We start from the raw sequence: 25,542 nt of genomic DNA on the forward strand, positions 1-25,542 counted from the left end.
CTGGGCGATGAGTTGATGTGAACGCAGCGAATGGTTCATGAGCGAGTCAGACTATACACAGGCATGTATTCAGAAGAAGTTGGTTGGACGAGAGAATGTGATGAACGTAATGGCCTCTAAGTATATGGGACGATCTTGATGCGAGTTGGGTGTCGGGTAATGATGATGACTTTATATCTAAATATTCCAATTTCAAGGTTCAAGCAGTCCCATCGCTGGAATGCCATCGCCCTTAGCAGAGTCGACTACGCAAGTAAGAACATCACATTTTAAGATCCATCTGTCGTGCCGTCGTAGCAAATAACGAGCGACGAAGATCCCCATGCGAGAGTAGCAGCCACATATGCCGTTAAACACTGAGGCATACCGCGGGCATCGATCAGTCAACCGGCGCTGTCGATCGCAACTAGTACGATTTGGTAGGAGATCCGTTCATGCAAAAAGGCTGCGCTCAAACCGGCTTAGACGGCAGTTGCAGGCTCCACCTTAAAACCAATCCAGATGTCGCGTGGCGCGTGTTCTCCAGTCCGAAAGTTGAACCCGCTCAGCGTCCAGACAGTCAACACTATCTTCCCCCATCATACGTCTTTGAAGCCTTCCACTGCATTGCACCGGCGTTTTGAGCTTTGCAGGAAGGCACCGAATCACTAATGCGGCCTCGAATACGCCGATGATGGAAGTCCTCAGCCCGTCTGCCACCAATGGCACCGGGCCCCCTCCAGTCCTCGAACCTCCAGATCCGCTAGCAGTCCTTGAACATATCGCGAGTCTGATCGAGACGTCGCTGGGAACCGCTAGAAGAGAACTCGAAGCTGTCGGTAGTCTGCTGTCAGAGAGTAAACGAGCAGGAACGATCGAGAAAGTCACCCAATTCTCTACAGAGTCACAACCCGCACTCTATGCCCACAAGGACCGGCGAGACGAATTGGTTAATGGCCACGATGATACACCGAGTAAGTCGTTCATACGTCATGCACGAGGTCACCTGCTAATTCAAGCATCAGGAATAGAGCATGTATACACCATATCCTCCGAATTCTCAGCGTCCCGTTCGACCGTCTCGTCCATCGTCTTCCTGAAACAGGCAGTCAGTCTTGATGGCAGCCGACCGATCGCACAGCAGATCAATGCCACTGTACTACCCAGCTCAGCGATACCAGACGAAGATGGTCCCTCCGAGACTACAGGCGCATCACCATTCGAGGTCCTGCATTCCCTTCTTCACAATGTCGTTACTCCATACTTCGAATCGTACACCCGAAGTCAGACCTCCGCTGGTCGGATGTGGTATGACTCCGAAGCAAAGTCTGGGATACCGGGCGCACGTCGACGACTAGGCGAGTTGGAGATGAGCCTGCTGCACCTCCAGCAGAACACGGACATCCCCATGGTCAACTTGTCGATGCACCCCATTGTGGCGGATGTTTTGCAACAGGCTGAGGCGGCTGGCAAGACACCGAGTATCTCAATGATACCTGCCCATGTTCTAGACGACTCCAAGGTGCTCAACAGCGTGCAGAGCCAAGTCAACAATTGGGTTAAGTCTATTCAGGGCATAACAAAACTCGTGAAAGACTCAGAATGCGGCTCCGCGGCTCAGGAGATCAACTTTTGGCTGTCACTAGAGTCAGCCCTCAGCCGAGTCGAGAAATCGCTCCAAAGTCCGGGCGTACTATTGACTCTGGACATTCTCAACAACGGCAAGCGCTTCCAGGCAGGCATCAGTCTGAATCAGGACACGAATCTTGCACCTGCTCAGACCACTGTGCACAATTACAATGTGCTGATGAGAGACTTTCCACTCGATGAGCTGTCGTCAGCCACAAGTTTGGTCAGGGTCCAAGAAGCACTAACCCAGATCTTCAATCACATCAACAAGAAACTTCGACTGAGCAGCAACTATCCTGTCAAGCGCGCACTAAAACTGGTGGAGGGTATCTCAGAAGATCTGAACATTCAGATACATCGAGTCCTGCGTGGAAAGCCCTTGCTCTCCCTCACTTACGCCGCATTCCAGGACATCGTTCGTGCAGCGGATTCTATCTGGGCTACTTGGGAGGAGTCCGTACGAGAATTTACAGCCATCGCAAGAGACCTAATTCGCAAACGCAACACTGAGTTTGTGCCAATCAAGATCAACCCTCGTCATGTGCAGACGCAAGAGCGCATCAAGTATGTGCGAACATTCCGACGGAATCATGAGCAGCTGCAGAAGACGATTGCATCCGTCCTCGGACCAAAATCTGGCCCAGACTCAATGTCGCGACCTGGAAGCTCGGATGGTGTCGCCATACTCGAGGACATAGGAGACGTCGATGCAGTGCAAGAAGTTGCTAATGCATACAACGCAATCCGAGAAGTCGACGTGCTTGACACATCACCAGATGGCACCGAGATCTGGGTTCAAGCAGAGCTCCAATACACCGAACGTACGTCGCGAGTCGAGAATTCGATCATAGCGCGATTACGAGATCGACTCGCGACCGCAAAGACAGCTGGTGAGATGTTCCGGGTGTTCGCCAAGTTCAACGCACTACTCGTCCGACCTAAGGTTCGTGGTGCCATTGGTGAATACCAAGCTCAGCTCCTGGACAACGTCAAGAACGATATCGCAGCACTTCACGAACGCTACAAGGCTCAATATGGCGGCTCAGAGACGCAGATGATGGCTCAATTGCGTGACATTCCTCCTGTGGCGGGCTCAATTCTGTGGGTACGGCAAATTGAGAATCAGCTCAACATTCTCATGAAGAAGGTCGAAGCAGTGCTTGGTCAAGACTGGACTCTGCACGCCGATGGTGCAAAGCTGCACGCCGAAAGTGATCTTTTCCGCAAGAAGCTCACCACACGAACCATCTACGAGGCATGGCTTGCAGACGTCCAACGAAGGAACTTGCAGATTTCAGGCAGACTCTTCAGCATCACACGTGCTCGCGGAGCAACTGGCGCCCTCGAGTTCGGCGTCAATTTTGACAACCACGTAATCTCGTTATTCAAGGAAGTGCGAAACCTGACCTGGCTCAATTTCCAGATCCCGCACGCGATTTCCAACGTCTCGAAGGAAGCACAGCGTGTCTACCCGTTCGCTCTGAGCCTGATGGAAAGTGTCACTGCATACTTGGCTGTCTCGCGAACTATCCAGTCCATGCCGGAAGTCTCGCAACTTCTGATCGGATATGAGCGAGATGTACAGCTGCTGTTCTCCAAGGGCGTTCCACTGCGGTGGGAGTCGTTCGTACACATCTACGAGCTCCCACAAGAGAAAGCCAACGGCGATGGCAGTTCCTCTGTGGTTCGGTCGGATAGTAAGCACGTTCAATATGTGCGAGACCTCTCGGCAGCCATCTCCGTCCTTCAATCTAAGACCTGGACTCTTCAGGAGATCTCGAAGAACATCACTCTGGCGATGAATGAGATGAAGTCTTGTGCGTACAGTTTCAAGACCTTCGAAGCGCATTTTGACACTGTCCAAAATGGTGTGGATAAGCTCAATCTTGAGAATTACGCACATCTGAACTCGTGGGTCAAGAAACTGAACAGCGACCTGCGCATCATCCTCCAAGACCGATTGGACACCGCCCTCGAATATTGGACCAAGTCGTTCTCCTCTACATCGCAGGGCGAGGTGTTCCAGGCACAGCCTCAGGAAGGCGATGTCCATCAAATCAGCTTTCCTCGCATCGAAATTGGCATCCTGATGAATAACCAAACAATCTTCACAGAGCCTCCACTCAACCACGTCAAGGCATCCTGGCTGGTGAATCTTGAGGAGTACCTCAACGTTCTGTGCCATTTGCGGCTGATCAAAGCATCACGGTACCAGATGTCTGCAGCAGCAAGCCTTGTACAGACCGATGCGACATTCGCAAATCTTGTCCAAGGCAGTGTTAGTTCGTTGCAGACGGCTTTTGACGCAGTCGACAGCAAGCTTGGCGATATGTCTCTGTACCTCGAAGAGTGGTACAGATATCAGTCGTTGTGGGACCTTCGATCAGACAACATCGCTGAGGCTTTGGGCGAAGACTTGACACAATGGCACCAATTGTTGCAGGAGATCCGAGACGCACGGTCGACATTTGACACCTCTGGCGACCAGAAGGATTTCGGCACTGTCAGCTTCAATTACAAGCAAATCCAAGCCAAGATTACGCAGAAGTATGATCAATGGCAGTACGATGTCACTATGCAGTTCGGTAAGCTGCTTGGCGGTCGGATGAGTGAAGTGTTCTCAGATCTCAAGCGAAGCCGAGCGGACCTCGAGAATCAGTCGCTCGAGACCAGCTCGACGGCTCAGGCTGTGGCCTTTATAACCATCGTGCAGCAGTGCAAGCGGAATGCTACGCTGTGGGAACCAGAAATCGAGGTCTTCCGTCAGGGTCAAACCGCACTCTCGCGACAACGATACAATTTTGCAAGCGACTGGCTGTCCGCAAATCAGATCAGTGACGAATGGAGCGCATTCGAGGAGATCCTGAATCGAACGGCTAGACTGGTCGAGGAACAGACTGACGCTTTGCGAGCCAAAATCGCAGCTGAGGATACCCTGATCTCCGCTCGCGTCAAGGAGACAGCTCTTCAATGGCAGGACGAGCGACCCATATCTGGGACAATCCCTCCGGACGAGGCATCAGCTCTGCTGCGGTCCTTCCAGACCAAATTCGAGAAGTTGCAATCAGAGCTTGAAACGGTCTCACGAGCGAAGGAAGCACTTGGACTTCCCTTCACGAAAGACGACGATCTTGCTGCTACTATTGAAGAGGTCCATGACTTCCAATCCGTCTGGTCCGCGCTCTCAACGATCTGGCAGAGTATCAACGAGTTACGAGAAAGCCTATGGTCAAGCGTACAACCCAGAAAGATCAGACAGTCTTTGGAAGGTTTGGTAAAGATGGCTAAGGAGATGCCCAGCCGTATGCGCCAGTACGCCGCCTTTGAACATGTGCAGAATGTGCTTCGACAGTTTATCAAAGCGAATTCTCTGCTGGGTGAGCTGAAATCCGATGCGATTCGGGAACGCCACTGGGCCAAAATCTTCAAAGCTCTGAAGCCCAGCAAGCGATACTCTGAGATATCAATGACTTTGGGCGACGTGTGGGACTTGCAGCTTGTTTCCAGCGAGTCGATCATCAAGGACATCATCCTGCAGGCTCAGGGCGAACTCGCGTTGGAAGAATTCGTGAAGCAAGTCCGCGACACCTGGCAGAATTACTCGCTGGATTTGGTCATGTACCAGAGTAAGACCCGCCTGATTCGCGGCTGGGACGATCTGTTCACGAAGTGCAGCGAGAATCTGAACTCGTTACAAGCTATGCGTCATTCGCCCTACTACAAAGAATTCGAAGAAGAAGCATCATCTTGGGAAGACAAGCTCAATCGAGTACACGTCCTGTTCGACGTTTGGATCGACGTACAACGGCAATGGGTCTATCTCGAAGGTGTCTTCATTGGCAATCAGGAAATCCAGCACTTGTTGCCGACCGAGTCCAGTCGCTTCTCGAACATCAACACCGAGTTCACAACCATTATGAAGAAGGTCACGAAATCCCCCTTCGTGATGGACGTCCTTGGAATTCCGGGTGTGCAGAAGTCCCTAGAACGATTGGCAGACTTGCTCAGCAAGATCCAGAAGGCCCTTGGCGAGTATCTTGAGCGCGAGCGCGTTCAGTTCCCCAGATTTTACTTCGTGGGCGACGAGGACCTTCTCGAGATCATCGGCAACAGCAACGACACCACCCGAGTTGCGAAGCATTTCAAGAAGATGTTTGCTGGTATCTCTGGCGCGGAAGTCAACGACGACAATATCATCACTGCTATCTCATCGAAAGAAGGCGAAGTCGTACCACTGAAGAAGGAAGTCTCGCTCATCAAGCTGCCGAAGATCAATGACTGGCTGACCGCGCTCGACAACAACGTCAAAGCTACACTTGCAGAGCTCTTAGCTGAAGCATTTACCGAGTTTGAGTCGATCTTCCAGTCGCCTGAACTCAACGTCGATCAGTTCGTTGGATATCTGACCAAATTCCCCACGCAGATTGCCATTCTTGGCGCGCAAGCGGTATGGACAAAGCTTGTGCAAACGTCTTTGGAAGCAGCTGGTGCCGATTTGTCGAAACTATACGATGCAGAGGTTCGGATTCTTGAGATGCTAGCGGAGAGTGTGCTGCAAGATCTTCCAGCACTCACCCGCCGTAAATGCGAGCAGTTCATTACCGAAGCTGTTCATCAACGCGATGTGATTGCAAGGCTGATGAAAGCCGAGGCCAATACACCTGGTCACCATCTCTGGATACTATGCATGCGCTATGTCTACAATCCTGAAGCTGAGCCGCTTGATCGTCTCACAGTAGAGATGGCAAATGCTCGACTGCATTATGGCTACGAATACCTTGGAGCTCCAGATCGCCTAGTGCGAACACCACTCACCGATCGCTGTTTCCTCACTCTAACGCAAGCACTCTGCCAGCGTTTGGGAGGCTCGCCATATGGTCCAGCTGGCACAGGCAAGACAGAATCGGTCAAGGCTCTTGGGCTTCAACTCGGTCGTTTCACCCTTGTGTTCTGCTGTGACGACACCTTCGATTTCCAGGCCATGGGTCGCATTTTCCTGGGTATCTGTCAAGTCGGTGCTTGGGGTTGTTTCGACGAGTTCAATCGTCTGGAAGAGCGTATCCTCTCCGCCGTCTCGCAACAGATTCAAAACATTCAGATTGGACTTCGCAACAGTACCAACGAGCAAAAAGCCCAGATTGAACTCGTTGGGCGACGCTTTCGAGTCAATCAGAACTCCGGTCTTTTCATCACCATGAATCCGGGTTACGCTGGGCGCTCTAACCTTCCTGACAATCTGAAGAAGCTGTTCCGCAGTGTTGCGATGTCGAAGCCAGACAAAGAGCTGATCGCCGAAGTTATGCTGTTCTCTCAAGGCTTCAAGCAAGCCAAGGCAGTGTCAAAACAAGTTGTGCCATTCTTCGACCATTGTGCGAGAGCGCTGTCCAAACAGCCTCACTATGACTTCGGACTGCGTGCTTTGAAAAGTGTTCTTGTCAGCTCTGGCGGCCTCAAGAGAATGCATGTACAAGCTCAGGCGTCAGGCGAAGCCACAGCCGAAATCACCGAACCACAGATCATTGTTCAGAGTATACGAGAAACAGTGTCGCCGAAGCTGATCAAGTCTGACGTGGAACAATTGGTCGACGTCCAGCAGCAGGAGTTTCCCGGTGTTGAGTACGTCCCAGCTGACCTGACGAAGCTCAAGACGGCCATCGCGGAAGTTATGAAGGAGCAAAACCTCACGCCGACAGAGGCATGGATGACGAAGATCATTCAACTGTACCAGATCCAGAACATCCATCACGGTGTTATGATGGTCGGACCTTCGGCTTCCGGCAAGACATCAGTCTGGCGAGTCCTTCAGCAAGCGCTCCAGCGTGTCGATGGCATTGAGGGTGTCCACCATTTGATCGATCCGAAAGTCATGTCAAAAGAGGCGCTCTACGGAAGCCTTGATAGCACAACTCGAGAATGGACCGACGGCCTCTTCACAGCCACACTTCGCAGGATCGTCGACAATCTCCGTGGCGAGGACTCAAAGCGACACTGGATCATCTTTGATGGCGAGGTCGATCCAGTCTGGGTGGAAAATCTCAACAGTGTGTTGGACGACAACAAGCTACTTACACTTCCCAATGGCGAGCGGCTTAATCTACCATCAAATGTCCGCATCATGTTCGAGGTCGAGAGCCTGAAATATGCCACTCTGGCTACTGTGAGTCGCTGTGGCATGGTGTGGTTCAGTGATGACACTGTGACACCATCGCTCATGATCGACTATTATCTACGCAATATCGCGAGTCGGAGCTTCGACGACATCGATGAAGACATCGGGACTGGCTCTGCTCCAGCCAAGGTCCAAAATACTCAGCTCCAGATCGTGGGCGTGCTCAGAGCGCTTCTGGAACGCAACGACTTCCTTCTCAAAGCGCTCGAGCAGGCTGCTGTCTACAAACATATCATGGAGTTCACGGTCGCGCGAGCTCTGGACAGCTTTTTCTCCCTGTTGGTCAAAACATGTCGACACATCCTGCAGTACAACGTCAATCATCCTGAGTTCCCCCTCGATGACGAGCAGGTGGAAGCTTATGTGGCAAAGGAATTACTCCTGGCGACGGTGTGGGCTTTGGTCGGTGATGCATCCCTAGCCATCCGCAAATCGTTCGGAGATTACATTGCTACACTCACAAACACCGAAGTGCCGACATTGGATGATTCGACATCATTGATCGACTACGATGCCACTCTGCCGCAAGCGCAATGGACACCATGGCAGTCTCAAGTCCCTACTATAGAGGTGAACACACATTCAATCACGCAGACGGATGTCATCATTCCGACCGTAGATACCGTTCGTCATGAGGACGTGCTGTATTCATGGCTGGCCGAGCACAAGCCCCTGATGCTCTGTGGGCCTCCCGGTTCTGGAAAGACGATGACCCTGTTCAGTGCTCTGAGAAAATTGCCCGACATGGAAGTCGTGGGTCTGAACTTCTCAAGTGCCACGCAACCAGATCTGATTGTCAAGACATTCGAGCAGTACTGCGAGTATCGCAAGACACTGAATGGCATGGTCCTCTCGCCGACTCAGATTGGCAAATGGCTTGTTATATTCTGTGATGAGATCAATCTGCCTGCACCAGACACGTACGGGACTCAACGAGCGATTAGCTTCCTCCGGCAGCTGATTGAGCAGAACGGCTTCTGGCGAACCTCAGACAAAGTTTGGGTCTCGCTTGAGCGCATCCAATTCGTGGGAGCTTGTAACCCGCCCGAGGACGCAGGTCGTCATGCAATGGGCACTCGCTTCCTTCGCCATGCACCAGTCGTCATGGTCGACTACCCTGGAGAGATGTCACTTCACCAGATTTATGGCACGTTCAACAATGCGGTCCTGAAGGTCATACCCAGCCTTCGGGGATTTGCTGATGCCATGACCCGTGCCATGGTTGGCTTCTTCCTTCAGTCTCAGGCAAGATTCACAGCAGATATTCAGCCGCACTACGTCTATTCTCCGCGTGAGCTGACCAGATGGGTTCGCGGGGTGTATGAAGCGATCTCGCCACTCGAGCAGCTCTCACAGGAGGGACTCATTCGGGTCTGGGCACACGAAGCATTGCGCCTGTTCTCGGATAGACTTGTCACGCAAGAAGAGCGTGATTGGACCTCGGACATGGTCCGGCAGACGGCCTTGGAGCACTTCCCATCTGCAAATATTGATTCTGCCCTGCATGGACCTATACTCTTCTCAAATTGGCTGTCTCGCAACTACGTCTCCGTTGAGCAGGAGCAGCTCCGCGAATTTGTCAAGGCCCGTCTCAAGACCTTCTGCGAAGAAGAGGTGGACGTGCCTCTGGTGTTGTTCAACGATGTGCTCGAACACGCTCTTCGCATTGATCGTGTATTCAGACAACCACAAGGTCATCTGATCCTGATCGGAACGAGCGGCAGCGGCAAGACCACTTTGTCACGATTTGTGGCATGGATGAATGGCCTCTCGGTCTTCCAAATCAAAGTACACGGCAAGTACTCTGCAGAGGACTTTGATGACGATCTTCGTAACGTGCTACGTCGCTGCGGAACCCAGGGTCAGAAGCTGTGCTTCATCATGGACGAGTCGAACGTGCTCGACTCCGGCTTTCTCGAACGCATGAACACATTGCTTGCCAACGGAGAAGTCCCGGGTCTTTTCGAAGGTGACGAGTATGCTTCTCTAATGACCGCCTGCAAGGAAGGGGCTCAGCGCCAAGGCTTGCTCCTGGACTCGCAGGAAGAGCTGTACAAATGGTTCACGCAGCAGATCGTGCGCAACCTACATGTCGTGTTCACCATGAATCCGCCTCAGGAAGGCCTGTCTTCGAAAGCTGCCACGTCACCAGCGCTCTTCAATCGCTGCGTCCTCAATTGGATGGGCGACTGGTCGGATCAAGCTCTATACCAAGTTGGCTTCGAGCTTACACAATCACTGGATCTGGACAAAGCCAACTTTCAGTCTCCTGACAGCATACCTGTAGCTTACAGTGGTCTCCAGCTACCCGCCTCTCATCGTGATTCTATCGTCAACGCGATGGTCTACATCCATTACTCTATTCACAAGATCAATATGCGTCTGGAGAAGCAGCAGGGCATGATCACGTATCTGACGCCACGGCACTACCTGGACTTCGTCGCTCACTTCGTCAAGCTCTTTCGCGAGAAGCGCGAGGATCTCGAAGATCAACAGCGCCACCTCAATGTTGGTCTTGACAAGCTCAAGGATACTGTAGACAAAGTTCGCGACCTCAGAGTCAGCCTTGCCCAGAAGAAGACGCAACTTGAGGCCAAAGATGCAGAGGCCAACGAGAAGCTACAACGAATGGTGGCTGACCAGAGAGAAGCCGAGACTCGGAAGGCGGCATCGCTTGAGATCCAAGCAGCGCTCGAGATCCAAGAGAAAGAGGTCGCAGAACGCAAAGAGATTGTACTGAACGACCTGGCAAAAGCTGAGCCTGCCGTGCTGGAAGCGCAACGTAGTGTCAGCAACATCAAGCGGCAGCATCTTACGGAAGTCCGATCGATGGCCAACCCACCCAACGGTGTGAAGCTTGCACTGGAATCTGTCTGCACTTTGCTTGGCAACAAGGTTGACGGCTGGAAAACCATTCAGGGCATTGTCCGTCGTGAGGACTTCATCGCAAGCATCGTTAATTACGACAACGAAGCACAAATGACGGCTGCGCTACGAGAGAAGATGACTCGCGAATTCTTGTCCAACGATGATTTCACGTTCGAGAGAGTCAATCGCGCTAGCAAGGCATGTGGTCCGCTCGTGCAGTGGGTGCAGGCACAAGTCAACTACTCATCCATTCTCGATCGTGTCGGACCACTCCGAGCAGAGGTCGAGAAATTGGAGGATCAAGCTCTGACCACCAAGGCTGAGGCGAAAGCAATTGAGAACACAATCCTCAAACTGGAGCAGAGCATTGCAACATACAAGACCGAATATGCAGCTTTGATAAGCGAGACCCAGGAGATCAAGACCGAGATGTCCCGCGTGCAGACAAAGGTTGATCGAAGTGTTCGTCTTCTGGACAGCTTATCTTCTGAGCGTGGTAGATGGGAGGATGGCAGCCGATCATTCGAAACACAAATTCAGACCCTCATTGGAGACGTGGTGATTGCTTCCGCTTTCCTGGCTTATGCGGGTCTTTATGATCAGCAGTTTCGCAAGGCTATGGTGGATGACTGGTTGCACCAACTTGCACAATCCGGCATTGCGTGCAAGAGCGATGCCAGCGTACTGGGCTATATGTCGACTGCGGACGAACGTCTTCAGTGGCAGCGCAACACACTTCCTGGCGATGACTTGTGCATGGAGAATGCGATCATGGTCAAGCGCTTCAATCGGTATCCACTCATCATCGATCCCTCCAGCCGGGTGACCGAGTTTCTGAAGCGGGAGCACGAAGGCTGCAAGCTGACTGTGACGAGCTTCCTTGACGATGCATTCACCAAGCAGCTGGAAAGCGCGCTACGATTCGGCAACCCGATCCTGATCCAGGATGCGGAATATCTCGATCCGATCTTAACCCATGTGCTCAACAAGGAATACCAGAAGACTGGTGGGCGTGTTCTGATACAGCTTGGCAAGCAAGAAATCGACTTCTCGCCTAGCTTCCGCCTCTACCTCTCCACGAGGGATCCCTCGGCTCGATTTGCACCTGATGTGTGCAGTCGTACCACATTCGTCAATTTCACGGTGACACAAAGCAGTCTGCGAACGCAGTCACTCAACGAAGTCCTCAAGTCTGAAAGACCAGATGTGGACAAGCGTCGCACGAATCTGATCAAGATGCAAGGAGATTTTAATACCAACTTGCGACAGCTCGAGAAGCGGCTTCTTCAAGCTCTAAATGAGTCTCGTGGAAACATTCTGGACGACGACAATGTAATTCAGACACTTGAGACACTCAAGAAGGAAGCTGCAGTGATCTCGAAGAAGATGAAGGAGACAGAAGGCGTCATGACCGAGGTCGAGCGCATCACAGAGGACTATGGTTGGATCGCCAACGCTTGCAGTGCGATCTTCGCTATTCTGGAGCAATTGTACCATCTCAATCACACATATCGCTTTTCATTACAGTACTTCACGGACATCTTTAGCGAGGTACTCACCAAGGCCAAGAACATGGGCGACGAGAAAGACCACAGAAAGCGCGGCGAAAGCATTTTGAAAAATCTTTTCGTCGAAACGTTCCAGCGGACATCGCTGTCACTATTGCAGAAAGACCGGATTGCTCTTGCGGTGTTGTTAATTCGAGCTACGCCTTACGAATTTGATCGATCAATCCTCGAGCTAGTCCTGGACGAGCGACCAACCTCGAGCAGCTCAAGTAAGCAATCCGACACCATGAAAGACATCGTTGCCAAGATCCAGCGACAGCCGCCCTTCAAGGGCGCTGTCGTTGATGAGAGAAGCAAAGACTGGCTACAATTCATGTCTGCTGAGCGCGCCGAACGCTACGTACCGCAGTTGTGGCAGTCCAACAACAATACGATCGATGACGAGCTTCTGCGATTGCTGGTTGTCAAGATTGCCCGGCCAGACCGATTCATGCCCGCCGCTCAGAACCTAGTCAAGCAGGTTTTTGGTACAGAGATCCTCGCAGGAGACGACAGTCTGAGCCTCATTGTTCAGCAAGTGAACAGCATCGTCCCCATTGCGCTCATGTCGAGTCCTGGCTTTGATGCCAGCTACAAGGTTGATGCACTCGTCGAGAAGCAGAATGCCTCGTGTGCCAACGTCGCTATGGGTTCGGAAGAGAGCGTTGCAAGCGCAGACAAAGCCATCACGAGCGCTGCCGCTAACGGAACCTGGGTGTTGATCAAAAATGTACACCTCGCGCCGCAGTGGTTGCAGAGTTTGGAGAAACGTCTGACCGCAGTGAAGCCTCACGACGACTTCCGTATCTTTCTGTCGATGGAAGCAAGCCCCAAGATTCCAGTCAACCTTATCAGAGCATCACGGGCACTAGTCTACGAACAGCCTGCTGGTATGCGTGCGAATATGAAGGACACACTAGCTGTTCTGTCTGATCGTGGTACACAAGCGCCTGTGGAGAAGGGCCGACTTTACCTGTTGCTCTGCTTCCTTCACGCCATTCTGCAGGAACGCCTTCGATACGCGCCGACACTTGGCTGGAAGGGCTTCTGGGAGTTCAACGACAGCGATTACGAATGCTGCGCTTTCATCATTGATACTTGGATTGAGCACGTCGCGCAAGGCCGCTCCAACGTGGCGCCTGTCAAGCTACCGTGGGATCTGATCCGGACTCTGATTATGGAAATGTACGGAGGCAAGATTGATGACGAGGGAGATTTTGGTCTGCTTGGAGACTTGGTGCGCAAGATCTTTGATCCTGCTGCGTATGAGAATGAACATGCTCTGGTGTCTGAAGCGAGCACAGAGCCACTCAAGGTGCCGAGTGGAACCACTATCAAGGACTTCATGGGCTGGGTCGATCAGCTGCCTGAGAGAGAGCCGCCGGCGTATCTCGGTCTGCCGGACAATGCGGACAAGTTGCTGCTGGTTGGGCAAGGGAAGGAGACGATTCAGAATCTGGCGAGGGTCTCGGACTTGTTGGAGGAGGGCGAGGAATTGGCTAGTGCACCTGCGGGCGAGCCTTGAAAGGGCCTTGAACGGGTTTGGAGGACGCTGTGGTGGTACTTGTGCAATCTCTGTACACTGCTGTGGCAAGCAGAGGATGTTGGACTGAATTTGCGCATTGGCAAGCGACGGGCGTTTGGGAGTTGGGGAATGGAAGGCATACAGTGTACAGATCAATACCCGAAGAGCGTTATTGTGTAGTTTTGAGTAGACTCATTCTGTCAAATCGTTCAAACACTGGCAGTAACGAGCATGCTACACGCAACAGCTATCCACATAAATTGCGACATCCTGTATTGAGCACCGCGGCTTACCACTTGCGCAGGGCAGGCACACAGGCACAGGCCAGACCGGTTGACACGTTTCGCACCGGCAGAATCGCGGTCAAATGCGCCGCTAGATCATTGAAGAAGACGGACTGACCACGAGGTAAATAACAGTTGTCCATATTCGCCAGCATCGCTAGGCAACAACAGAACGGACCACTGACAACACCAGGAGGCAGATGTCGCTCGTTTACTCGTCCATGTGTCCCACGTAGCAACGCGCCTGGACGGTCTCGTGGAAGACACCTATAGCGATTTGGACCCGTCTTTCACTATGGCAGAAGGACTAGATCCGTTGCAGACGCAAGCCGACGTTGAGCCACTATTTGGAAGGATGCAGCTCACCTCGCCTGACACGATCGAGCCCTTTGACGGCAGCCGACGTCCATCAGTTTTTCGCCCAGCCATCGCCATCGACGCGGTGGCTCTCATCACCACAGAATGTATAACAATTACATCGGCCATGCGCAAGAACCCTCGGTGGGCACAATCGAACATATCGACCATACTCGGCGGCGGGGCGAGCAAAGAGAAGGAGAAGGACATCCTCCGGTCAGCCTCTCAGCGTGCCAGGAGGACTGCTGGCAGACTCAGCATCCCAGACCCGACCAGCAGAGCTGCTACTCCGAATAACCGCGAACCTGCAGAGGAAGATTCGGACACAACGTTGGCAAGTAGATGGGGTCTGCGTGGCAAGAAGGGCAAGAGTCTAGCCGACGATCCGTTGCTAGCTGCATTCGCACGTTTAAGGAGGGATCTGGCCGGCTGCCAGGACATTTCAAAGGTCGATGCACCGGAATTGCTACATCCCTTCTTGCAGGTCATTCGATCGTCATCTACGAGCGCTGCGATCACGAGTCTGGCGGTCGACTCTGTCACGAGGTTCTTTGCGTACAACATCATCACGGTGCAAAGTCCGAGGATATCCTTTGCTATGCATCTGTTGAGTGCGGCCATCACTCACTGCCGCTTCGAGGCAAGTAACAATTGGTTCGACGAGGACGTCTTGCTGCGAATACTCGAGCTCATGAAGAGCATTATGACGAGGCCGGAAGGTCAACTACTAGGCGACGAGAGCATATGTGAGATGATGAGCACGGGACTGAGCATGGGCTGTCAAGCACGGCTTAGCAAGATCCTGCGCAAAAGTGCTGAGATGGCTATGGTCACCATGTGCCAAGTTGTGTTCGGGCGGCTAAAAGAGCTCAAGGTTGAGGAACCACTGCCCAAGGCACGAAGTAGGGCGGGCACACTGGCGAGCGTCGTGGCTACGGACGATGTCAGGATAGACCCTCCCATGAATGGTAGTGTCATGGGCAACGGCTCAGCTGAGGGGAGACCCAGCATCGAAGGAAGCGAGAGCAGACCCCGTGTCGATGCTACCAATGCTGCAGACCGGCCAACGTCCTCGCTCGAGCAGCTTCAGCCGGTACAGTCGAACGGCGAGTCGACCGAGGACATCAGACCGTACGGCTTGCCCTCGATAAAAGAGCTGTTTCGCGTTCTGATCGATCTGCTCGATCCACACAATCGTACTCATACCGATCCCATGCGGATCATGGCTTTGAGGATAATTGATGTGGCGCTCGAAGTTGCTGGGCCTGCTATCGCTCGCCAGCCCATGCTTGCAGATCTCGTGCAAGATTCGTTGTGCCGGCATTTGTTTCAGCTTGTCCGATCAGATAGCGTAGAGCTGCTTGGGAGCTCATTGCGCGTGGCAGGGACACTACTAGCCACTTGTCGACAGCTGCTGAAGCTCCAGCAGGAGCTATTCCTGTCGTATCTTGTGGCCTGCCTACATCCCAAGGTTCCGATACCGCCCGAGCCCGGGATCGACCCTTCGCTATATGACGGAATCCCTCAAACACCTACGGTGGTCAGGCCGGCACCATCACAGCCAAGTAGTGGCCGGTCGACTCCAGTGCCGATCAAGGACCGTCAAAAGCTCGGTCTTGAGGGCGGCGCAAGGAGGCCGGAGGCTCGAGAGGCGATGATAGAGCATATTGGCACTCTGATCCGAATACCAACTTTTATGGTGGAGCTTTTCGTCAACTATGATTGCGACGTCGACAGGCAGGATCTGTGTAAAGATATGATCGGCCTGCTATCGCGGAATGCGTTCCCCGACGCAGCAACATGGAGCACGACAAGTGTCCCTCCGCTGTGCTTAGATTCATTACTGAGCTTCATCCAATTTATGGCAGATCGACTACATCAGCCACTTGCAGAGGACGCGCCTGAACAGCTGGCGAAGATTCGAGCGCAGCGAATGCGCAAAAGACTAGTCAAGGCAGGCGCAGCAAAGTTCAATGACGACCCAAAAGCAGGCGTGGCGTATTTGACAAAGCATGGCATCATTGCCATTCCCGACGACCCTATGCAGATTGCTCAATTCCTCAAGAGCACCGCGCATATCTCAAAGAAGCAGCTTGGTGAGTTCCTGAGCAAGAAGAATAACCAGCCGTTGCTCGTAGCATTCATGAGTCTCTTTAAATTTGCTGGAAAGCGGATCGATGAGGCGTTGAGGGAAGTGCTAGGTTCCTTCCGATTGCCAGGCGAGTCCGCCCTGATCGAACGTATTGTTAGCACCTTCACGGAAAAGTATTGTGAAGAAGATGATGCTGGCGTGATTGCCGACAAGGATGCTGCATTCGTATTGACATATGCTGTCATCATGCTGAACACGGACCTATACAATCCGAACGCGTCGAAGACGCAGAAAAGGATGACACCGGAAGACTTTGCCCGGAATTTGCGAGGAGTCAATGGCGGTAAAGACTTCGCCTTGGAATACTTGCAAGAGATATATGATGCGATCAAGGACAATGAAATCATTCTCCCTGATGAGCACGACAACAAGCATGCATTCGATTATGCTTGGAAAGAGCTACTCATGAAGACCCACGATGCAGGCCCCCTGGACCTATGTCAGACCAACACTTTCGATGCGGAAATGTTCAACGCGACCTGGAAACCTATTGTGGCTACACTCACATATGTCTTCATGTCTGCTTCAGACGACGCCGTCTTCTCTCGAATCGCGGTGGGCTTTGACCAATGCGCGCAGCTTGCTGCCAGATACAAAATCACCGAGGCATTCGATCGTATCGTCTACAGTCTAAGCCAGGTCAGTGGTCTGGCTGCTGAGATCCCGCCAAGCACGTCACTGAACACGGAGGTTCAAGTCGAGGACGACCGGAAGATCATGGTATCCGAATTAGCAGTGCGACTTGGTAGGGACTACAAAGCACAATATTCAACAGTGCTGCTATTCAGGATATTGACAGGCCACGAATTCGCCATCGGAGACACTTGGATCTACATTGTCCGCATTGTGCGGAATCTATTCGTTAATTCTTTCAATTTGGTGTCATTACCGAAGCTCGAGGATGCTCGACTAGCCAGAATTGAGTCTGTCGCTCTACAGCCGCCTTCGCAGGATACGGACAAGGATGGGAGAGCGGGTGAAAGTGGCTGGAGTCGGACCTTTGCAAACTATTTCTATGCGCCACCGGAGCCATCAGAGGATGAGGTTGAGAACACTAAAAGTGCCGTCTCCTGTGTCGAACTATGTCAACCTGCCCTAGTCATAAGTCACATGTTCGGAATTCCAGCAAGCCAGACGAAGTCATTAGTGAATGCGCTCCTTTCCCATGTGGAGGAATCCACTCCTGTGGTGACTGTGATGCCAGAGCGACCTCTTCCTGATGCGTCGAGGGCGAACGGCCACAGGCAGAGATCGGGTCCGGAGTATGATCCAGGGACAGTCTTTCTACTAGAGCTTGCGACAATTCTCTCGGTACGTGATGAGGAGACAATAGCTGTAGCCGGAGAAAAGCTGGCCAGCACACTGCAGAATCATGTCAGGGACGCCTCAAACATGCATCCTGTGGCTGTGTCTAGGGTAGTACGGCACCTGCTTGAGCTTCTGCGTCACGCATATGTGAGTACTTCCAGATTGCCTCTTTGAGAAATGTTCCAGAAAGAACTAACAAGAAGTAGGAGCATGATTTTATCCGCGCTCCTGTAGTCCTACACAGCCTAAACAGCTTCGACGACAGTCTTCTTACTATCGCCGCACCATCGATAGTGGAAGGCCTTGCAGAATGCATCTCTCCGTCCACGCCACTGAGGAACGAGATCACCAATTCTCCTGATTTCTGGTCCATCTTACAACGACTTCACCAGCGCAAGACTCAGGCAGAAAGCGTGTTCAACATCCTCAATACCCTTACCAGCACTCAGCCGAGTGCAGTCACTGCAGATAACTACGAGGCTACTATCAATCTTGCGAATGAATTCGCAACTGCTGGTCGTATTGGTGCTCCACAACAACGACCAACTCAGGGCCGTCGCGGCCTTCCCCCACCACCTGCGAAACCCAATCCAGGAGTCAATGTCATTGTACAACGAGCTCTGCAGGCAGTCACACTCATTTACAAAGTCACAGAACTGACGCCGACCCTTATAGCGCAGTCACATCTCGAGTATAGCGAGGCTTGGACAGCATACTGGGGTCCAATATTTCGGTCACTCCGTATGCAGTGTACGAACCCATGCCGCGATGTGCGGAATAGGGCAATCAGTGCATTGCAACGCGTCTTGCTGTCGGAAGACCTGGCGAGTCAGAAGTCGGTCAAGCCAAACTCAGAGGAAGGCCCTGATCAGCCCCATCCCTGGACCGACATCTTCACCGAGGTCCTGTTTGCGCTCATTCAGCGGCTATTGAAACCCGAGGTCTACCAAATCGACCCCACGGGCATGAGCGAAACTCGCGTCCAGGCGGCGAAATTGCTCTGCAATATTTTCCTGCGTTATCGTGATCTTCTTGCTGTACTACCCCCTCGTGTCACGGAGAAGGAAGAGGTCGTGCCTTCTGAGGCTCTCCAGCAAGAGCAAGGGGCTGACGCACCCACTTCACCCCAGTCGCCAACCAAGAAGATCGAGAAGAGGAATTGGCTAATCCTCATCTGGGCGCGTACGCTATACTACCTCGATCGTCTGCTCAACAGCGGCGTGTCGAATGGCGAGCAGGAAACTATGCAGGAGGCCGTGATGGAAGGCGTGAAGAATTGTCTGCTTGTTATGGCTGGTGACGGGTATTTGATACCGCCACATCAGCAGCAGCAGGAGAAGCCGCGAGGAGTGGAACAGGAGCTGTGGCGGGAGACGGCGAAGAGGGTTGGGAGGCTCTTGCCGGGCTTGTTGGAGGAGCTGTTTCCGCCTCCTACGGCGGCGCCAACGGTTGAGCCTGCCCTATCGGAAGGACCGCCTCAGGATGGCAACGGCCCAGCAGTCGAGCAGGAAAGTGCTCCTGCTGCTGACGGGAACACTGTCGACACACCAAGAGCTGATGCGCACTCCCGACCCGGGAGCTAGGAGCTCTTGTGAGCAGCGTGATTTTGTAGGAAAAGATCTAATTACTGCCGTTCCAGAAAGGTTGGGAGTGCACGTCGTTGCATGCTGTTCGTTGAGGACGCGTCTCTGTGACAGTCTGGGCCGCGGGCATGATCAGAAAGGACGCATAAACGGAGTATGGGACTTGTGTGGCATTGATGGATACACTGTAGCATCATAGTCAGACGAAGCTGTCAACGATGGACCGCGGAAATGCGAGACTTGGTTTTATACGTGTGTATATTTATGCACGCCGAATGCTATGCTTGAGCCTGGCCTGCTTGTCTTGCAGCGTGTATTCCAGTTCACAGTGTCGGTACGCCAAACTCATCGCGCAGACACCATGGTCATGACGCTTCTCGTGCATGTTCAGCCGAGCGACGGATGGGCTTGGGTACGCACTTTCAGTCGAAGCAGTGTGAATGGAAGTCGGATCTCGTCAACCGGTTTCGGATGCGGCTGCCTGTCAACCGGTTGTAGATAAGCTCGACCGAAGAACACGTGAATGGCAGGTGCGGTCCACTTTATGGAGCATGGAAGTGGAAGGCATGACTCAGTTTTCGTCTGCAGAAGAGAAGGAGCGGGCGGGCACATGCGGAAGGGAAGGAGCATCTGCTCAATGGAAGCAGGAGCGGTCGGCTTCACGCGAGCCGGTTGACGCTTAGGCTGAGTAGAGACCGATTGACGAACAATTTCATTTCAGACCGGATGACGCGGTACCCGACACTGACCTCCTACTACAGACATCAGCCAGGATTGATCGATATATCGCAGCTGCGCGGGGTTCGTTGGTCACTACGGTCCGTGAGCCACCAGTCAATTCGTGTTTCAGGCTTTTGACTTCTGTGATCTTCCCTGCTTGAAGAGAACGTTGTCAGCTAGCTAGCTACCTACCGCGCCTCAAAGCGCTCGTCAGTTAGCAGCGTACCCGCCTCCCAGCTCTCAAGGATCCACTGCGGTGTGACCACGCGAGGGATCTTGCTCTGACTACCCCGCTTTGCAAGCTGCTTCCTGATGTTTCGTAGATTGCTTGATGGCGAAGCGATGATCTGGGTGCTGTTTCGATCGTCGATTGAAGTTGCGAGGGTTGCGCCTGCGAAGAGGGCGGTGTTGCAGGCGAGGGTCATGTTGATGTCGGACGTATCGGTCGTGGTGGCATTGTCGAAGTACAGAGTCTGTCTTCTGAACATCCAGCCCTTCATCTCCGTGCCGCTTGACTCGCTTTGCTGTGCAATGAGGCCGTCAGCAGCATCCGCGAGTGAGTTGTGGGCTTTGGCGCTTGTCTTTGGTGCAGAGGAGCTCTTGTTGGCCACATCATCCATCTTGTTGAAAAGCTGTTCAAGCTCTTCCACTGTGGTCTCGCGGTAGAAGGCATCGCCATACTTATCAACATTTTCATCGAAAGTGCCCTTCAGCTCGTCCGGTGTAAAGAACAGGTGTCTGTCAGGCTCGAAGAGAAGTGGGAACTCTTCTAATCCATGTGCAAAATCCCTCTTCGCTTGAGCGATGCAGTCGAAGATCCATGCCGGCTTCACGATGAGTGTATCATTCGCTTTGATCAGTGACGCCACCTTGATAGGGTTGCGCTCCGCAATGCAGATGACTTTCTCAGGCTCGGGCTGAGCAAAAGCCTCGCCGTCCTCGTCTTTCTTGGTGAATGAGGTAGCCTTAGGCGGAGCAAGATGGGCTGTCTGGACAATTTTGCCGCCATGGCTCTTGATCATAGCCTCGAGCTCTGGCTTAGTCTTCTTCGTGGGTGGCAGGGACTCTGTCATAACGAAGAACGTGAGACCGTGGAAGACGTTGGACACACGTGCTTCAGGGTCTGATTTAACTTCACCACTTTGGGATGATAGTCCATACCCAACGACCTTGAGAGGCTTCTTTCGGTTGGTGAGGGCACGCCGCTTTGCTCGAGACTTCTCGGCCTTGAACTGTTCCTTCTTCTCCTCTTGCTCTTTCTCTTTCTCCTCAAGCCGAGACTTGAGGTTCCGGAACTCATCAAAAGTTAGACTGTCCGTCCAACTGCGGTCGTCCCTAAACTTCTTGAACCGTGGGAAGCGAAGAGTAATGCCTGTCGCAAATTCGTCAGACGTTCTGAAACTCTCAGCTTTGCATTCGACAACGAGGCTGTCCTCCGGCTTGATCCAAACGTCTGGTTTCTCCCTCGGAGCATGAGCTGGACCGGCGAGAGTGATGTAGTCTTTGGGTGGCTTCTTCACATCGTATTCCTGCCACTTGCCGTCGGTTTTATGCTGAACAGTAGCATAGTCACCAGCTGCGAAGCCACCTCCGACTTTGAAGAACGAAATGAATCTCTTGGAATGTTTGTCCGCACGTAGACCACACAGGAAGGACGACAAAGTCCCTCCACGCTTGCCGGAGCCATAGTAGCCTGCTATGATGAGGCAATCTATCGATTCGCCATAGTTCTCCATGTACTCCGGCTTGACTTTCAACCAGTCTTTGAGACGTGCGCCGAGAGAATATGAGGTTCGAGGATTCTTCAACACAAGACCTTCAGCGCCTGTCTCGATGACGTGACGAAGGCGAGCCTTGATCTCATCAGGTGCTGAAGCCACAATGTGCTCGTGCAGCTCAAATCTTCGATATACTGGGTTTGTGACGGTCTTTTCGAGGGCTTTTCGTCTCTCCCGCAGCTCATATTGCGTGAGCAAGTGGTCGTTGAGCACTAAGATATCGAATACACGATACAGTGGCCGAAGCTTGCCTCCAAAAGGGTTGCTCTTCTCGGCCAGGGCTGCGGTCTTCAGCGTTCCAAAGGCGGCAGGCCGATCGAACTCGGGATCCCAAGTAACCATTTCACCGTCGAGAACCAGATTAGAAACGTCGTCACGAAATGCCTTCTTCAAGTGCTGGGTCAGCGACGATTCCTTGTCTTCTAAGGACTCGCCATACAAGTATGTGTAATCTTTGCCTTTTCGTGAATAGAACTTGAAGGCATAGCCACCTGGTTGTCCAGGATCCCGCTGCATATGCATTTGTATCCGTTCTCCATCTAGCTTCTCCTCGATCCAGAAGGCTTTATCGTCGTCGGTGGAGTAGCGATGGAGATACTCTACCAGTTTTGGGAAGTTGTTGCCATCGTAGTATGCCAACTGTGGCTGAAAACACTGCATGAGCGTTACTCCAGTGTTCTCGCGCTCGAGACGGATATTCTGATTGTATAGATCCCAGCATACTCGACGCAGGCTGCTGGAGACATTGAAAAGCATTTCTGCATCCGGATGAAATACGTCCATGATGGTCTTCTCTGTAGCTCCGATCTTCATCTGCCGAAGCACAAGTCTGATGAGCCAAGTCATCTCAGCAGCGTTCATCCGTCGGTAGAAGTCGGCAATTATGGGAAGCTGTGTCTCTTCTTTCTGAGCTGCCGAAAGCTTATCGAGTTGATCATTCACCTCCTGAATCGTCATGCTTCCATATTCTGTCCTGAAAGGACGCTTTTGAAGTACTTCCTGACAGCGAGTGGCAAAATCGCCTGATGATGACGAACCTATCCCTGGGACCTTCCAGTTGGTGAGTCCAAAGCCATCCTCCGAGTTCTTGTCAATCTTCATAATCTTGATGAGGTACCTGGCGAGGGCTTTCTCCTTTAGACCGTACACACCTCGGTCGCGGTCCTTGTCGGGTATGATGATTCGCATTACAGGAAAGAAATCTGGACCCACCTGCTGTCGCCATCTCGAGATGTAACTTTCGATTATGGCGCGCCGCTTGCCGTGACTGCCCGGTGCTGGGCCATGATCGGGACCGATCTGCTTTCGGGCTCGTTGACCAGTTTGAGGATTTTGGTTCTTCTTCAACGGATCGAAGAGATCGTCCAGAAGTGTATGAAACGGCAGGGTCTTCTTCTTGTTGCGCGGCCGATTGGGGTATGTTTCGTCAAACTCTCGCTCACGGGCAGCAACATCAATCACGGGGGCTTGTGTACCTGATCCAAGTGGCACCTCATCTAGGTCCATATCCTCGCCATCACCATTGACCGACATGATGCGGGCACAGTCGTTCGTCGAAAAATGGCAGCATTGGTTGGACGTGCAGAGCGACGCGCAGAACGCGTCACATTCTGGGGGTGGACCGTGGACATATGTACGGTTGAGGAGGGTCGCAAGTGACAGGGCAAATCAGGCAGAACCAAGGCAACCACCACCCGCACGCTTAGGGTTTATGCCGGCTAATTCCGGAGAGGCAGGTGGACTGCTGACTGTGATAGTGCAGCTCAGCTCTTTAACACTTGTTGAAGTAGCGCTTGTGCCAGTCGTCACTCGATGCTTCGAAGCTGCATACATGTGCATCTCAAAGTAGTCCCCAGGTCTGCATGTATGAGAGCTGAATTGCGCCGGCGCTGAGGCCTTACGCTCGGACTCTCGCCCACCCGGAGTCCGTACTCAACTCACGAATGGCTTCATGACTGACAGCCGGAAATGGCGCCCACCGGTCGCGCCGAAGCCTTCCCTCCAAGTCCCTACTGCACGTCAGCGCGATGTCTCCCCAGCCCTACAGGGAGCCGCGCTGGCCTTCAGCCCTCCACCGAAGCCGGCGGCCGCAGCTCAGACACCGACAACGATCAATGCATTGGGAGCTGCCACTGTAGCAGAGCGGGCGAACAGAGAACAGATTCGGAAACATACGACCGGTGAGAGGGATTCGACATCTCCTGTCAGAGGTCGGTCGTACCTAATACCTCAGCGCACTGCTGAAAACGACACGATAAGCAAGCATCCACTGCAGCGGACCGCCTCAGAAATCGCAGCGAAGGCAGCGAGCGCCAACAGCAGTCCTGCACGGGGACCACCGGTCAAGCGACGTGAGCGGCCGCCTATAATTCCAACGCGATCGTCCTCTCGGGAGTCCTTCGTCAGGCGTGGTCGATCACCACTGAACGATACTTTCAGTGCAGTAGATCTGCCAGTCGCTAATGGCTCGCTTGCCTCACCATCCTCACAGCCTCAGCTAGATCTCGATCGCGTCCCTCAGCTGGCACAACCCACGAGCCGAGGCATCATGCCCCCTTCGCCCGAGCCCAGGCCTGCTCCCAAGGTAGCACCGAAGCCTCCCGTAAGCCGGTCGTTTCTGCCAGACATTAACTCGAGCACCATAAGTAGAAGTGAACCGCCTCCAAAGCCGCCGTCCAAGCGACAACCAAACAAAGCCCGCAAAGTTGATCCTACAGTCGAAGCGGTCAACGTAAGCACTTACGGTTCCACTGAGCCAGAAGAGGAACTCGAAACCTATCAGCATGTCAAAGTTCCACAAGCCCAGCAAGAGTCGTCGCGGCCTATATCAATTCCTCTAAGACCGGTCGGAGGCACCTCGCCACGCCATGTGGACCAGTCTCCGAGGAGCTTTGGAACTAGCATGACGGCACAGAGACTCGCTGATGCAATGGTCGCCTCTTCACTTGCATCGTCGCGACAGGGCTCAAGAGCTACGTCACCCTTGAAGCATCCGCCCGCACTACCGCGCCGACGATCACACTCTATGGACTTCTTGCGAGCCAGTCACACAGGAGACAGGAAGGCCCCTCTTAAGCCGCCACCTAGGCGCGCTATGAAGCAAACCTTACGAAAACATTCTCCAGAGCCGGAGGAGGAGGACGAGACCAAACGCGGTCGGCGACACATCATAAGGAAGCACCCGAACAAGCATCATGAAGGCGATCGAAAGCGCTGGCGCGACAAAGTCACGGAACGAGAACGCAAGCGGTACGAGGGAGTGTGGGCAGCAAATCGTGGATTCCTGCATGAGTTTGAGAGTGATACCGTGAGACGGAAATGGCCACGAGACGCCAACGCTGATGATATGGTACTCAATGTGGTAGTGCAGGAGGTATGGAACCGAAGTCGGCTGCCATATTACGCATTAGAAGAAATCTGGACGCTAGTTGCTGGCAGCGCGAACGACATGGCTCTGACCAGGGACCAGTTCGTGGTTGGCTTATGGCTCGTCGATCAGAGGTTGAAGGGCAGGAAACTGCCGGTGAAGGTTTCGCCGTCAGTTTGGGCGTCTGTGCGAAATGTTGGCATTAAAGTAAAGAAGCATTACTAGATTATCATATGATACCCGTTTGATTCTGTCTCAACACTCTCCCAGCCCTGG

General features: G+C 52.9%; 4 protein-coding genes across 4 annotated transcripts; 3 read left to right on the forward strand and 1 right to left on the reverse strand.

The window, feature by feature from the left end:
* Window positions 1–673: 673 nt before the first annotated feature.
* Window positions 674–13,717, forward strand: AB675_1157 (Dynein heavy chain, cytoplasmic; the record flags this gene model as incomplete). Its single annotated transcript, XM_018140439.1, has 3 exons — window positions 674–953; window positions 1,005–6,406; window positions 6,464–13,717. 3 exons carry the CDS (start codon window positions 674–676, stop codon window positions 13,715–13,717), a joined length of 12,936 nt encoding a protein of 4,311 aa, XP_017998203.1.
* Window positions 13,718–14,296: 579 nt separating this feature from the next.
* AB675_1158 (uncharacterized protein) lies at window positions 14,297–19,401 on the forward strand (the record flags this gene model as incomplete). Its single annotated transcript, XM_018140450.1, has 2 exons — window positions 14,297–17,965; window positions 18,025–19,401. 2 exons carry the CDS (start codon window positions 14,297–14,299, stop codon window positions 19,399–19,401), a joined length of 5,046 nt encoding a protein of 1,681 aa, XP_017998093.1.
* A 908-nt stretch (window positions 19,402–20,309) lies between these two features.
* Window positions 20,310–23,432, reverse strand: AB675_1159 (DNA ligase 4; the record flags this gene model as incomplete). Its single annotated transcript, XM_018140460.1, has 1 exon — window positions 20,310–23,432. One exon carries the CDS (start codon window positions 23,430–23,432, stop codon window positions 20,310–20,312), a length of 3,123 nt encoding a protein of 1,040 aa, XP_017998013.1.
* A 418-nt stretch (window positions 23,433–23,850) lies between these two features.
* Window positions 23,851–25,491, forward strand: AB675_1160 (Increased rDNA silencing protein 4; the record flags this gene model as incomplete). Its single annotated transcript, XM_018140472.1, has 1 exon — window positions 23,851–25,491. One exon carries the CDS (start codon window positions 23,851–23,853, stop codon window positions 25,489–25,491), a length of 1,641 nt encoding a protein of 546 aa, XP_017998020.1.
* Between the last annotated feature and the right edge of the window lie 51 nt (window positions 25,492–25,542).

Source organism: Cyphellophora attinorum, assembly GCF_001299255.1.
Source record: "Cyphellophora attinorum strain CBS 131958 chromosome Unknown Contig20, whole genome shotgun sequence".
NCBI classification, from domain to species: Eukaryota; Fungi; Ascomycota; class Eurotiomycetes; order Chaetothyriales; family Cyphellophoraceae; genus Cyphellophora; species Cyphellophora attinorum.